General features: G+C 42.3%; 1 protein-coding gene across 2 annotated transcripts in view; it reads left to right on the top strand.

The window, feature by feature from the left end:
- Positions 1 to 2,329: 2,329 nt before the first annotated feature.
- The window catches only part of uraha (urate (5-hydroxyiso-) hydrolase a), a 55,021-nt gene continuing 41,714 nt past the window's right edge, over positions 2,330 to 15,636 (top strand). Inside the window, exon 1 of one of the 2 annotated variants that reach the window (XM_079824908.1) lies at positions 2,330 to 2,615. In XM_079824908.1, the coding sequence (XP_079681034.1) occupies positions 2,568 to 2,615 (48 nt within the window). In that variant the 5' untranslated portion in view covers positions 2,330 to 2,567. The remainder of the gene's footprint in view (positions 2,616 to 15,636) is intronic. The other variant, XM_079824909.1, reaches the window with a different exon arrangement.

The raw sequence follows: 15,636 nt of genomic DNA, 5'->3' as shown, positions 1-15,636 counted from the left end.
CCCCTGCCGATCAAAAGACCAGGTACGCTCGTCATGACGTCACGTACGCATCTTGAGTTTCACTTTCAACATTCAACACTTTTCCATGGAAGGCAGTCGGTCGAAAGTTTAGTTGATAAAGTTTTAAATATGAATATTTTTCTTACATAAACGCATCGATTCGCTTCAGAAGGCTTTTATTAACATCCCGGAGCCGCGTGGAGCACGTTATTTGACGGACAGATGCACTTTTTATGGACTTCAAAAACAGAGCAACTATGAATCAAATTCTAATGCTTGGATTAGCCTGGACTTTTGTAATATAACTCCGATTTTATTCGTCTGAAAGAAGAATGTCATATACACCTAGGATGACTTGGGGGTGAGTAAATTATGGGCTAATTTTCATTTTTGGGTGAACTATCCCTTTAATCCTGTAAATTGAGAGGTGGGGCCTCCATGGATCAGACTTGTTTGTTCAGCACATCCCACAGATGCTTGATTGGATTGATATCTGAGGAATTTGGAGGCCAAGTCAACTCCTCAAACCGTTCCTGAACCATTTTTGCTTTGTGGCAGGGAGCAATATCCTGCTGAAAGAGGCTAGTTCTGATGCTCACGTGCCCACTATTGGTGCTTTCGGTGGTGAAATCCATCAATCACTGATAAACTTGTGCTGTCTGATTTACAGCTCCAGCGATTTCAAAGTGAACGTTCTTTGATCGTTTTACATATATAATTTAATCACAGTTTAAATAACGTATTATTTTCATCCTACTAAGAGAAACAATGTGAAGTTGATTGTTTAGTCACTGGTTTGATTTACTGACACAGAGGAAAAGAATGTCAGACTATAGTCAAGTCAAGTCAACTTTATTTATATAGCGCTTTTAACAATGCAGATTGTTTCAAAGCAGCTTCACAGTGTTAAACAGGAAAATAATGCAACAGAATGTGATGTCGGTGATGTCATCAGTTAATTTAAATCATCATAGTGACAGTGTGGGCTTTAGATAAGTAATTTTAGTTTATATGGTTAATTTAGTTTAATAATTAGATTTATTTGGATATTTAGTTGAAAAATTGAGTGTCCCCAACTGAGCAAGCCAAGCCATAGGCGAAAGTGGCAAGGAAACCAAAACCCCAGTAGGTGACCTAATGGAGAAAAATAAACCTTGGGAGAAACCAGGCTCTGTCATTAATCATTACCAGAAATCACTGGTCACAGATCAGGCATTACAATTAACAAGGTTACTTGATGTTATCCATATCGTATAAGTCTGTTTGCACCGTATAAGTTGGTTTCTGTTTGCAAAGGCTGTGGCTGTGCCAAAATTTTCAACTGATTTGCCAAAGAATCCACAGTGAGATGTACCGAATATAAATAAATAATGCTTAACTGAGACATTCACATTGTTGAAAATAAATAACCACATTCCTAGCATTAGGATCCTTTGCAAGGTGATGTTATTTTAGTGGCGTGATCCTGCGTCTTTCTTTTCTCCTCGTCATCTCACTAACACTCCAGTGGGCGAGGCCAAAGTTGCAATGATGAAGTAGGAGTTGATCTTTTGCTGAGGCCGTCTTTCACCATAGATAGGCACAATCCACAATTAGTCATTATCTGGGCTCGGTTACAATAAAAGCTGTTTTTGGACTAATAAGGACGTTTTCAGTTCTGAAACTTACAGGATATTCTCTATGTCAAAAGCTCAAGGAAAAATTTATTTCTCAGTTAATGACCCCTTTAAAAAAATAAGAGGGATCATACAAAATGCATGTTATTTTTTATTTAGTACTGTCCTGAATAAGATATTTTACATAAAAGCTGTTAACATATAGTCCACAACACAAAAAATAGCTGAATTCATAAACATGACCCCGTTCAAAAGTATTCGTATTAGTAGCTATTTTCCCCAGATAACACAATCTGTTATTGTTTTTCATTATTCATTTTAATCAAAGCTAGATTATTTTTGACCTGACAGTACACATTTATTTGAATCTGACTTTCTTGAACCATAATGAGTGACAGGGAAGAAAAACAAACCCATTCTGTCAGGAAATGGAAGAAGAGAATACCTCTGAACAGATTAATCCAAAATATTGTTATAAAAACTTTTTTGCACTTCTAAAGCCTTTTTTTGTCCCATGTCTTAAGAATATCTGCAAATCATTTCACTCAAATGTTTCAACTAGTGTACAAGAGGCATTTTTAAGTTTGAAAATATGTATATAAATTTATAAAGCTCCTTACAGTAATGTTGATTTTGGAAACATACATTGCACTTTGCACCAAGCAAGGCAAATTACCCAGAGGTCAATAGCTTATGTTTACACTTCTGCAGGCACACAGTCCACCTCTCAAACTCCTAAATAAAGCAAGCATTTGTGCTCTGTTGAGGAATCTGTATCAAATTAATTGGTTACATTTTCTTGTCACAAGACCGTCTTTCATGGGCTGCTGACTGCTAGCTCATTTGTGATCTCATCACGCTACACTGCCTCTGCTTCTGTCTCTGCTCAGTATATTGTTCCAAGACTGTTCATTTTAAACAAGTGCTGTGCAAAAACACAAGACACTTCAGATGAACAGACTTCAACATATCAGAGATCATATTGTGTCAGCAGATAAGGTAAGACTATTTTTCTGTCTCTTAATCAACCAGTAGTTCTACTGCCTGATGAAACAGAATTAATTAAAGAATGTCTTATGTAACAGCTTTTTACAGTTTTTAATCGAAGTACTTTAAATGTCCTCATCTTACCAGAAAAAAATATATGTATTTCTATCATATTGTAATATATGAACTTCAAAAGAAGATTCTTCTGCAAAACAAGAAGCTTCTGCTTCTGAATTGACAGGGAATGTAATCATTGGTCAAATCTAAAAACTGTTTAAAAAACTGTAATTACTGTCCTTCATGGCAACCAAGGTAATGAAAAAAGTAATGGCAAATATGAGGTAAATATTATGAACCTGACACAATGTTTATGGTCCAGAATGACAGATGAGTTAATATAGTAGATCAGTGAAGGACATCAGAAAAATACCACCTATTTGATACATTAACAAATAATTGACTCTCATTTAACGCCAGTTTTTTTTTTTTAACAGTATTTTTATTAGGATTTTAACATTTTACAAAAAGGTTAAAGAAAAGACGCATTCAAAAAAAAATTATAATATATATATATATAATATATATAATTATCTAATAAACCAATCACATGGCAGTTGCTTCAATGCATTTAGGGGTGTGGTCCTGGTCAAGACAATCTCCTGAACTCCAAACTGAATGTCAGAATGGGAAAGAAAGGTGATTTAAGCAATTTTGAGCGTGGCATGGTTGTTGGTGCCAGACGGGTCGGTCTGAGTATTTCACAATCTGCTCAGTTACTGGGATTTTCACGCACAACCATTTCTAGGGTTTACAAAGAATGGTGTGAAAAGGGAAAAACATCCAGTATGCGGCAGTGCTGTGGGCAAAAATGCCTTGTTGATGCTAGAGGTCAGAGGAGAATGGGCCGACTGATTCAAGCTGATAGAAGAGCAACTTTGACTGAAATAACCACTCGTTACAACAGAGGTAGGCAGCAAAGCATTTGTGAAGCCACAACATGCACAACCTTGAGGCGGATGGGCTACAACAGCAGAAGACCCCACCGGTAACCACTCATCTCCACTACAAATGGGAAAAAGAGGCTACAATTTGCACAAGCTCACCAAAATTGGACAGTTGAAGACTGGAAAAATGTTGCCTGGTCTGATGAGTCTCGATTTCTGTTGAGACATTCAGATGGTAGAGTCAGAATTTGGTGTAAACAGAATGAGAACATGGATCCATCATGCCTTGTTACCACTGTGCAGGCTGGTGGTGGTGGTGTAATGGTGTGGGGGATGTTTTCTTGGTACACTTTAGGCCCCTTAGTGCCAATTGGGCATCGTTTAAATGCCACGGCCTACCTGAGCATTGTTTCTGACCATGTCCATCCCTTTATGACCACCATGTACCCATTCTCTGATGGCTACTTCCAGCAGGATAATGCACCATGTCACAAAGTTTGAATCATTTCAAATTGGTTTCTTGAACATGACAATGAGTTCACTGTACTAAAATGGCCCCCACAGTCACCAGATCTCAACCCAAATATAGCATCTTTAGGATGTGGTGGAACGAGAGCTTCGTACCCTGGATGTGCATCCCACAAATCTCCATCAACTGCAAGATGCTATCCTATCAATATGGGCCAACATTTCTAAAGAATGCTTTCAGCACCTTGTTGAATCAATGCCACGTAGAATTAAGGCAGTTCTGAAGGCGAAAGGGGGTCAAACACAGTATTAGTATGGTGTTCCTAATAATCCTTTAGGTGAGTGTATATACATATATACAAATCAATAAATTATAATAGTAGTAATATAAATTGTAAATAATTATTATCATCATACTCATCTATTAATACATTTTAAAAAAAGATAAATAAACCAAAAAGTAAAAACACAAAATAAACAGGGAGACTAAGATCAACCAGGGCGTATATGTATGTCACCGGTGCAGGCCGGGGCGGACTCGAATGCCCAGCCGCCCCTGACTCCAGACACCACCGTGAGGAGCCGACACCACAGGCACGCAACAAACGGACAAAGGAGGAGGCAAGTAATTGAGTTCAAAAATAATAGTCTTTATTGAATGACAATCAACTTGAGGAAAGAATGAGCAACTCCTGTCTTCTCAGGCTATTGGACCAGAGTAGCCGCTGGAACGATGTTCCACTGTCTTCAGGGGACAATAGAGCGATGGTGGCTAGGAAGGCTTACTCCACGGCGTTGCTGCTCATCTGCAGGACTCAAACAGTAAGTAACAGGTAATGTTCACTTTCTCAATAGCAGATTCTCTTATCAGGACGTGAGAGGGGAATTGTGACTTTAAAACTCACTTCACAGCGTTGCTGTACATCTGCAGGACTCAGACGGTAGGTACCAGGTAAGGTCGCTTCTCTTAGCAGCAGATCCTCTTACCAGGACGTGAGAGGGGAATGGTGACTTTAAAACTCACTTCACAGCGTTGCTGCACATCTGCAGGACTCAGACGGTAGGTACCAGGTAAGGTCTCTTCTCTTAGCAGCAGATCCTCTTACCAGGACGTGAGAGGGGAATGGTGACTTTAAAACTCACTTCACAGCGTTGCTGCACATCTGCAGGACTCAAACAGTAAGGAACAGGTAATGTCTCTTCTCTCAACAGCAGATTCTCTCATCAGAACATGAACGGGAATTTGTGACTTTAAAACTCACTTCACAGTGTTGCTGCACATCTGCAGAACTCAGACGGTAGGTAACAGGTAAGGCTTCTCCTCTTAACAGCAGATTCTCTTATCAGACATTAGCGAGAGACTCAATAAGCAGCTTTACCAGCGATGTTGTACATCTTCAGAGCTCCATCAATACGTATAACAGTTCAGGCTTTTCCACAGCCATACGGTTCTTCACAAGGCTTGTAATTTCAGAGAGAGAGAGGGTTAACCGGAGCCTTCAATGAGGGATTACTTCACGACAATACTCAGTGGAAGAGAGGATAATACAAAGCGTTACTTCACCAGTTCAGTTGTCTCGTTCTGGAATTTAGATGGAGACAAGTAGATCATCTCACAAGAATGGAAGCAGGCGTTGGGAGACTCTTCTCAGCGTATCACACAGCACTCGTGTTCACTACAAATCCACAGCATTAATTCAGCGTGCATCAGGTAAGGCAAACAACTGCAAATCACTCACACAGTAGGGCTGATCAGAAACCTCGCTTCATCCATGCATTTGAATGGGGATATTCAACTCTCAATTCTTCTCCAGCGTCTCTGAAACAGATGTCCTCCTCAATGGTAAATTTCACATTCACAGTCTTTTCTTCCAGCTTTACATTTGATTCAACGATGTAATTAATTCACTTATCTTTCTCTCTTCCTCTTCCGGCACAGATCCCAGCAGCCGTTCAATCCAGTAATATTCTCCAAGCAGCTCAAAACGACAGCGTCCAACGTGAGCGCTCACCCAGGAGATCTTCTACCCCAAGACACAACGACAGAGACCCAGCCAAACAGCTGATTAACTGGACACCGGTCGACTTTCACCAGCTCGACCTCAACCCTGCCTTGACCCAACCTGAACTGAACTGAACTTCGCCCTCTTCCCTTCTGAATGGCTCTTTTATCCTCCTCTTGTGAAACGGAAAGCCGGTGCAAACGCCGCTCCCCTCTCCCTCACACCTGCCGTGCATCAGCAGTAATTAGGTAGGGCAAAGTCTCTGCTGCACCCGGAACCGGAGTGAGGTGTTACACCAAAATAATTCCCCTCGGGGAACATGGAAAGAAAAAAAAGGTTCCGCTTTTTCCAGCATTTTGTCACCTGTGACATGTAGTTTCAGTGATAAACCACAAACAAACAAGCACTAGGTAGGACAGAGCAGACAGCATACTATGCTCTCCATTACTGATCAGAGTCAGTGTTAAACTGGTTAAGATGATCCAGAAATGGTTGCCATATATTATAAAATGTATCAAGTTTACCCATAATTCCATACCGAACTCTCTCCATGTACAATATTCCAGTAATATAGGTCAACCAGGTCTTAAACTGAGGAACATCAACGGATTTCCAGAGTCTTAGAATGATGCTCTTAGCAATAATCATTCCGTAAATAATGGTAGGCCTACTTTGTACAGAGACATTATAGTCTGACAGAGAGACAGAATTTCCAAATAATGCAATCTCTGGATCAGGCTTAAACACAAAACCATATATGTCAGAAAACCACTTAAATATTCCACACCAAAAATCATAGAGTTTAGGACATGTCCAGAAGAGATGGGTAAGAGAGCCCTCTGCAGATTTACACCAGTCACATATAGAAGAAATGGTGGGGAAAATTCTATGTAATTTAGATTTTGAATAGTGTAATCTAATCACTTTAAATTGGATTAACTGATGCCTAGAATTAATAGAACAAAACCGAATCCTGCTGAGGCTCTCCTCCCACACTTCATCTCCTATGTGTATACCTAATTCTTCCTCCCAAGCAACTCTTAAAGAATGTGTAGAATAACTAATTTCTTCAGAAACGTCTGGGTTACGTATGAAACCTCTGTTCCCTGAGAACAGGGAACGAGACGCTGCGTCGGAAAGACGCTACGGGGGGAACGCCTCAGCGTGACAGGTGTCTGAAACTACTATCGAATCACGGCAATCCTATTGACCGGCGACAGCCCATGATGTCATCAATGTGCGACCCGGAAGTATATAAGGGCGCCTTGCCAACACATACACACCTTCTCATCTGAAGGGACTGTTCGGCAGACAGGCCCCGAGGCATGGCAGGCGACGCAGCGTCTCGTTCCCTGTTATGTAACCCAGACCTTCCCTTTCGAAAGGGAACTCGCGCTGCATTGGGAAGACGCTACGGGGAACGATATACCAATGCCACCATGCTGAGGGGAGTGTCTGCCCACTGTCAGTGACAACTGTCAGCACAAGTAAATTCAACTGAAAAACCTGAGCCACTCCCCCTCAGGTCACACATCCCCTACGGTCATAGCCCAAGTTATACGCCTAAAACGGGACCTTAATGCAACTGCATGAGGTCCTATCCAGACTGCTCAAAGGCCCGGGACCAACTACTTCAACAGAAGGGGTCCTTTTAAGGGAATGTGGCTAGGGGACCCGAAGGAACCCCAGCCAAGTCACTACCCGGGGAACATATTCGCCCGAGTGCCACCAGGGAGGCCTGACCTGGTGCCCTAAGTGTTTGGACACTTCGGTTTGGCCAACCCTGTCTGTTCAGAAACAGAGCCTCCGGACGGTGCCTTAGAGAGGCATTCAGACTAAGGGACTGAAAAACTGGCAGTCCTTCTTAGCCCGGATCTCAGAGACGGGTTATCCCAGAGAGCAACACTCAGCATAGCGCTTTACAACCCTTGCTAGCGAGGGGAGTCTACCTGCTCAAATCAAGGATCTACCAAGTACTTGTGTTTCAAAGCAATCGGGAGGCCGGACAGGCCTACGGATTAATCTAACAGGGTGGCCTCACGAGAGGCCTGCGACCATCTGGCTCAGGCGGCTGTGTGCTCATAGACGACCCTCAGTTAGGGGAGCACCTGAACCTGCCTGGCGGGTAACCCCCAGCTGTAGGCTAAGCTACCAAAGGTTCTACTCACAGAGAACTGGTAACAGAGAAGTGCCTAAACTTGGGAACTTTGCCCTCAAGGAGACCCAGTGGGGCCTACTACCTGATAGCAAGTTTCTCAGGGAGGCCTAGAGAGGCCTACAACCTGTTAGCAATTTATGCCGGCTCCTAGAGCGTTCAAGCTCAACTTCAGGGAGGCCTGGTGAGGCCTACTATCTACCAGTGATGCATTCTAATCCCAAGCAGCTGAGATCAACTCTAGGGAGGCCCGGTGCGGCCTACTGTCTGATAGCAATTAATGCTAACTGTCAAAGTGACCACAACCTGGGAGCTCACCCTTTAGGCTACATACCCAGTTGCCGTACATCGGTACTCACCTTCAGGGAGGCCTGGCTGAGGCCTTCTAACTGACAGTAGGCCTTCAGGGAGGCCTGATGAGGCCTACAACCTGATAGCCAGCAGGCTAGCTTTCTGAATGCGAAACATCAGTACTTGCCTTCAGGGAGGCCTGGTGAGACCTCCTACCTGATAGCCTCCTAGGCTAAATACCCCCGATGCCACACATCGGTACTCACCTTAAGGGAGGCCTGGTGAGGCCTTCCAACTGATAGCAAGTCTTCAGGGAGGCCTGGTGAGGCCTACCACCTAACAGCCTGCCAGGCTAATTATCCCAATGCCATACATCGCATTGGGGAGGCCTAACACCCAATAGCAAGTCTGCCTCGGGAGCTCACCTTCAAAAAGAAGCCTAGCGAGGCCTTCTATCTGATAGCAAGCCTTCTAGGGAGGCCTGGTGAGGCCTACCACCTGCTAGCATCAAAATGCTAACCGTCAAGTGACTGAGACTCAGAGCACTCCTCCAGAGAAGCCTATTGAGGCTTACTAACTGATAGCAATTATGCAAATTGTCAGAGTAGCCAAAAGACCCTGGGGGCTCGTCTTCAAGGAGGCCTGGTGAGGCCTACCACCTGATAGCCTGTCAGGCTAGCCGTCCCGATGCCACACATCAGCACTCGCCTTCAAGGAGGCCTGATGAGGCCTACTACTTGATAGCAAGTCATGCTAGCTACCCGAGTATCCAACTCTGGAACTCGCCTCCAGGGAGGCCTGGTGAGGCCTACCACCTGGTAGCAAGTTTACAACTGACTGCTAAGAAACCTTGACAGTTAGACTACTGGCTGACTAATAACTACCCATTCCACTGATGGGGACTCGTCCTCAGGGAGGCTTCGTGGAGCCTACTAGCTGGTAACAAGTCTTCACAAAACCAAAGTCTTTGGGAAGCATATCACACCAATTCACACAAACTGGGGCCACCCACAGGAGGCCTCTTAAGGATAGCTACCTGGTTGCAGCTGCCATGCACCCAGACATTTGAAAAATGGGCTGGCTCTGACCGAGCGACTCTCACGTGAGAGGAGGCTGATAACACAGGGATGGTATATGGGCTCAAATTCATGTAGTGAACAGCCAGAGGTGACAGTGCCTCAGCAACGCACCTCCAACATCCCTACAGCCTAGGCCAACTAAGCAAACATACCCAACTGAAGCTCCAGCGTCAGTCTCTAGTAAACACACTCTAGAAGAGACAAACTACTCTAACCTGCGGTGGCTTAGGGGAACCGAAGACACATAGTAAAAAAACGCTTAGTACTCCGCTAACATTTCAGTAGAATTGAGCGGCGGCCTCAACATAACTCTCACCATAAGAGGAAGCCTAAGTTTATATACATATGAACAACATGAGCGGTGGCCTGCCCCGCGTTTCCTTAAAGGGGAAAGCCAACACACACTCACCTCCACAGCCCAGAGCCTGGCGCTGTATTAAGCCACCTACAGGGGAAACTTCAATTAACTCCTTCAGTTAACGGTTGCGTAAACCCACACTCTATACAGGGAACAAAGGTCTGTAAGAAATACATATTTTAGTGTTATCACACAAAATAGACCACTCTCACCTGCGGCATGTAGATCGAAGACTCACCACACAGTTCTCATATGACCACGGTGTTCTACCGCCCTTGCATGCCTGAAAGGGGCGCTCTCACTGATCAAGCCCAGGTGGGCCGCCGAATATCCTTCCACCCAGCCGCAGGTCTGATGTAAGAAGCGCCTGGAGAAACGCTCTATGAAGAAAACTATGAGGGATCCTTCTTCCTCCGGGAGTCCCGCCTCTTTTGCAACCTACTCCTATGAGGGGGCGCACGAAAGGCAATACTGGCACTCTGGCCCTGTCTCCAGCCCTCGGGCCATGATGGGCCAGGCCCTCCCGCCTGCCTGGGGATCCGGATCCGGATCTCAGCAGTACGCAGGTTAAACGCTGCCGAACGCGCCTTCGTCTCTCCAAACTTTTATTGAAAGGTTTGCAAGGCAAAACCGGCGAATCGAAAGCTCTTTCCTTTCTCCACAATATCCGCCGAGTTCGACCACAGATGTCTCTCTGCGGCCACCATCGCTGCCAGCGATCAACCGATCGCGGCAGCTGCTTTGTTTGGAGGCACGGAGAGCCAATCGGTAGCATCAACACATATCCATATTCCCCTATCCACTCGACATCAGCAAAGTTAAAACGCTGATGTCGATGAATATTGGGCTGAATATGGATTCTTCCATGCCCTCTCGATCTCTGTAAGAAGATCAGGAAGGAATGGAAGGCTCATCTGAGCCGATGGTTCATGGCCAAGGAGAAATCGATCGTGCAATCTATCACGAGCGATCTCTCCTCTAACGCGCCAACATGGCAGCCGCCGCCTGCCTGCAGCACGTTCCATAACATTCATCAGCTCAGCATACACGGTCAGAGTGGCTTAAAGGATTCAGGATTTATACCACTCTCGCCAGCCATCCCTAAGAGCACTTGCTGATAATTCTTGTTAGCCGCCATATCGTCCGAGAGGAAAATACCCTCTCGCGATGATTGGCGAGCTCCATCTGAGAAAACCCATGATACGTGCCAGCGCTCAGCCTCGGCATGAGCGGGACAGCATCACCAGTCCCAGATGCCAAACTCTCTTCCCTCAAGAAGAAAGCCAGACTAGAGCGGAGCGATCTCAGATTGAAAACCGCTCACACTTACACACAAACAACTTCATATGAACTGACTGTGCATGCTCTTGATCCCAGGCAGTAAATACACACTCGTGTGTATTAAATAATGAGTTTGTATTACCTTAACTCGTATAGCACTTCAGACAGAACAGTCCCTGAAGACGAAAAGATGTGAAGGAGTTTCAGACACCTGTCCCACTGAGGCGTTCCCCCCGAAGCGTCTTTCCGACGAGCGCGAGTTCCCTTTCGAAAGGGAAACACAGTTACAAAATCTGAAATTAAATGTTTGGAATCAGGCGAGCCCAACAATAGCCAATAAATCCTTCTTTCCTCTGGCAGAGACTCAAAATTAGGCACTGCATGATGCACATCATTTCGCCAGGGCCGTGCAGAGAGTTCTTCAGGGGCAGGGGCTCAAATGTAAAAAAGGGGCAATATATATATATATATATATATATATATATATATATATATATATATATATATATATATATATATATGCTCATCAAGCCTGCATTTATTTAATAAAAAATACAGAAAAAACAGTAGCCTACTATTGTGAAATATTATTACATTATGTTCTTTTTTACTTTGTATTAATCCAACAATCTTGAAAAGAGTATCACAGTTTCCAGCATTGACATTAAATCATCATATTAGAATGATTTCTGAAAGATCATGTGACACTGAAGAGTGGAGTAATGCTGAAAATCCAGCTGTGATCACAGGAATAAATTATATTTTAAATTATTTTCAAATAGAAAACCATTATTTTAATAATATTTCACAGTATTGCTGTTTTTTATCAAATAAATGCAGGCTTGATGAACATAAGAGACTTCTTTCATAATGCTGCATAATATTCAAAAATGGTAACGTTAAATAAAGTCATTTCACGTAACCATTTCGCCAGCCTACACTTCACATAATATGCCTGTGGCACTTGGGTTTTGATAGTTTCATTAAATAGTAAAACGTGTATCAATATACATAAATACAAGTGAATTTAACACTACTTACCATTAATGCGACTTTAGCTGCTGCTGCATGATTTTGTACAGTGATTTGTTTGTTGTCATTTAAAATCCATTTTGTCAGTGATGCAATTTATAAAATGAGACAAACCGCAGGAAATCGTTCCACAAACGTTAGTTCGTCTGTCCATGTCATTTTCTACCGATTTATGAATAAGAACAGAAAATTACCGCTCCACATGCCCAATGGAATTTGAACGTGCTTTGCCAGATCACGATTGGTTGGTGTATATACATGACAAACGGGCATTGGTGAATTGTGTAATACTTTAAAATATATAATATATAGATTTGTAATTAAATCAACACATTAGCTCTGATTATGGATGAAAAAAAAAATATTGGTTTACTTTTTTCCCGCGAGGCCACACACTCTCTGAAAGGACCATATTTGGCTCGAGAGCCGTTTCCGAACAGTGGAAAATCAGCTGTCAATCAAAACGCACGCAACCCATAGCAACGCGTTACGGCAATGCCTCTACAGAAATTGTCCGACTTTTGAGCCGTCCGTTACTATTATATACATTGTCATGTTATAACAATCACATTTAGTTTGTTTTATTGACCACGATATTATCCTTGATATTTGTCTGAGAGGGGCACTTTTGATTCATTTTGAAAAAGGGCAGGGGCTCGAGCACCCAAAGCCCCCCCCTCTGCACGTGCCTGCATTTCGCATCTGTAAATGTCGAAAAAAGTGTGTTGTGGAAAGAGAAAATTTCTCTTTTAATTGAGAAAAAGAAGCAAAATGCTTGTTAATATATAAATCCTCAAAGGTAGCAATACTATTCAGCCTCCACATGTTGAATGTTGCGTCTGAGAGAGAAGGGGGAAATGCTTGATTGCGATATACTGGGGCAAAAATAGCAGTGTCAGGTAATCTGTATCCCTTCTTAATGTGATGCCATATTTTCAAACAGTTTGAAACAATTAAATTATCCACCTTAACAGATGCAGGCAATACAGAGGTGCTGGGAGCACAGTTTTTTAACAGTTTTTAACAGCTTTTTTTTAACAATTTTTAACAGCATTTTTTTTTCAATAGCAATCCAGGGGGGAGTGTCAGTCAAGATTTCTGTATTATAATCCTCCTGCCAATAAACAAGTGCTCTCGCATTTGCTGCCCAGTAGTAATGCAAAAAGCAGGGTAGCCCTAGCCCACCCATTTCTCTTGGTTTCTGCAAATGTATTTTTGATATTCTGTAAGCTTTAAAGCCCCAGATAAAGGGTAAGATTATTGCGTCTAATGTTTTGAAAAAAGCTTTTGTGAAGAAAATAGGTTGATTTTGAAGGAGATACAAGAATCTAGGTAGAGAAACCATTTTAACAGTGTTTAGACAGCCTACCATAGAAAGAGGAAGAGTTCTCCATTTGCCAATGTCAATCTTTTAGATCCTCCAATTTCTGAAGAAAATTTTATTTAAAAATTAATTTAGGCTTTTTGGGCAGAACGACTCCAAGATACTTAAGTTTGTCTGTAATTTTGAAAGGAAGATAGTGAAGAAATTCAGTATCAAGATCAGCACTTAAAGACATGAATTCACTCTTCTGCCAATTAATTGTGTATCCAGAGACTGTGCCAGATTATTTTATAAGATCTAAAAGTAAAGTGACTAACCGCTCAGGAATCGACAGAAAGAGAACAACATCATCTGCATATAAGGAGATGTGATGATCTAGATTTCCCAGTCTTACAGGCTCAATAGATGGATGGTTTCTAATACTGATCGCAAGGGGTTCGATGGCAACTGCAAAAAGCAGAGGGCTGAGGGGACATCCTTGACGTGTCCCTCGATGTAATTAAAAAAGGCTTTGACTTTTCTTGATTTGTGAGTACGGAAGAATTTGGGTGAGCATATAATGTTGTAATCCATGACACAAAACGGCTACCAAACCCACATTATTCCATAACTCTCAACATATAAGGCCATTCTACCTTATCAAAAGCTTTTTCTGCGTCTAAGCACAGAGCAGCCACTTTAGAGCCTTTCTTATACTTATGGTACATTATGTTCATTAATCTTCTAACATTAAAAAATGAAAATCTATTGGGAACAAAAGTTTGGTCCATATGTATAATGGATGAAATATATTTATTTAACCTATTAGCTAATAATTTAGTAAAAATTTTAATGTCAGAGTTAAGTACTGCAATAGGTCGATAAGATGAAGGCTCAGTCTCATCCCTACCCTCTTTCAGTATTAGTGAGATGTTAGCATCAAATAATGTGTCAGGGAATTTTTGACTTTCAAAAGAATGAGTGAACATCCTCAGCAAAAGGGGAGCCAACCTCCCAGAATGTTTTTTGTATAATTCAATGCCAAAACCATCTGGCCCCGCCACCTTGCCATTAGGAAAAGATTTTATAGCTTCAATAATCTCTGGGATAGTAATATCAGAGTTTAAAGCCTCACAGGCAGCATCACGCAATTTGAGAAGATTCAAAGGTCCTAGCCAATTAGGGATGTCTCCTCTTGCTCTTGATGTATATAATTGTTCATAATATTCCCTAAAGCGATCATTTATTAGCTTGACAAGCCAGACCCACATCAAGATGTTGGGTCTGGAAACTCACCATTGACAGGGCTCAATCCGAGGGGCAGGATAAATGGTTGCCTTTCAAATTCCCTCTGCATGCAATTGGATAGCAATTTAAATTGAGGATAAAACTATGGAGGCAGAAGGCAACTGGCTTATTTGGGCTGACCAGTCCAAAACATTATCAAGCACACAGTTAAAATCACCACCTACAATAACATGTGAATCAGTGTAATCAGACAATAAATTAAATAATTTAGTAAAGAAAGTAGGGTCATCAAAGTTTGGTCCATATACACTAAGAAGTGTAACATGAAAAGAATAAATGTAACCAGTTACCAAAATGTATCGACCGTTTGGATCACTCAAAGTTGAAACATGTCTGAAAGGAACTGTCTTACGGATTAAAATTGCAACTCCTCTGGCCTTGCTGGAGAATGTGGACTGAAAGATATGGCCAACCCAGCTGCATTTGAGCATCTTCTCCCTCGTGGGCCTAATATGGGTCTCCTGTAAGTACATGACATCGGCTGACAGAGATTTCAAGTGAATCAAATCAAATCACTTTATTGTCACACAGCCATGTACACAAGTGCAACAGCAGGTGAAATTCTTGGTGCAGTTCCGAGCAACATAGTAGTCACGACATGACATGTACAACATTTAGAGCAGCATCAGATTACACTGATGCGCCCACAATTACTCACAGCACAGTAAACTCTACAATAAACAATAAATAATTTACACAATGTGAGTGTGGTTCTCACAGCTTTAACCAATATACACATACTTACAATATACATATACTTTAAACAATATACTTTAAACAATATACTTTAAACAATATACACACTAAAACA

The sequence above is a fragment of the Gobio gobio genome (assembly GCF_949357685.1).
Source record: "Gobio gobio genome assembly, chromosome: 9".
Classification (NCBI taxonomy): domain Eukaryota; kingdom Metazoa; phylum Chordata; class Actinopteri; order Cypriniformes; family Gobionidae; genus Gobio; species Gobio gobio.
The sequence above is the reverse complement of the archived record's forward strand: the minus strand, read 5'-3'. Positions and strand labels throughout refer to the sequence as shown.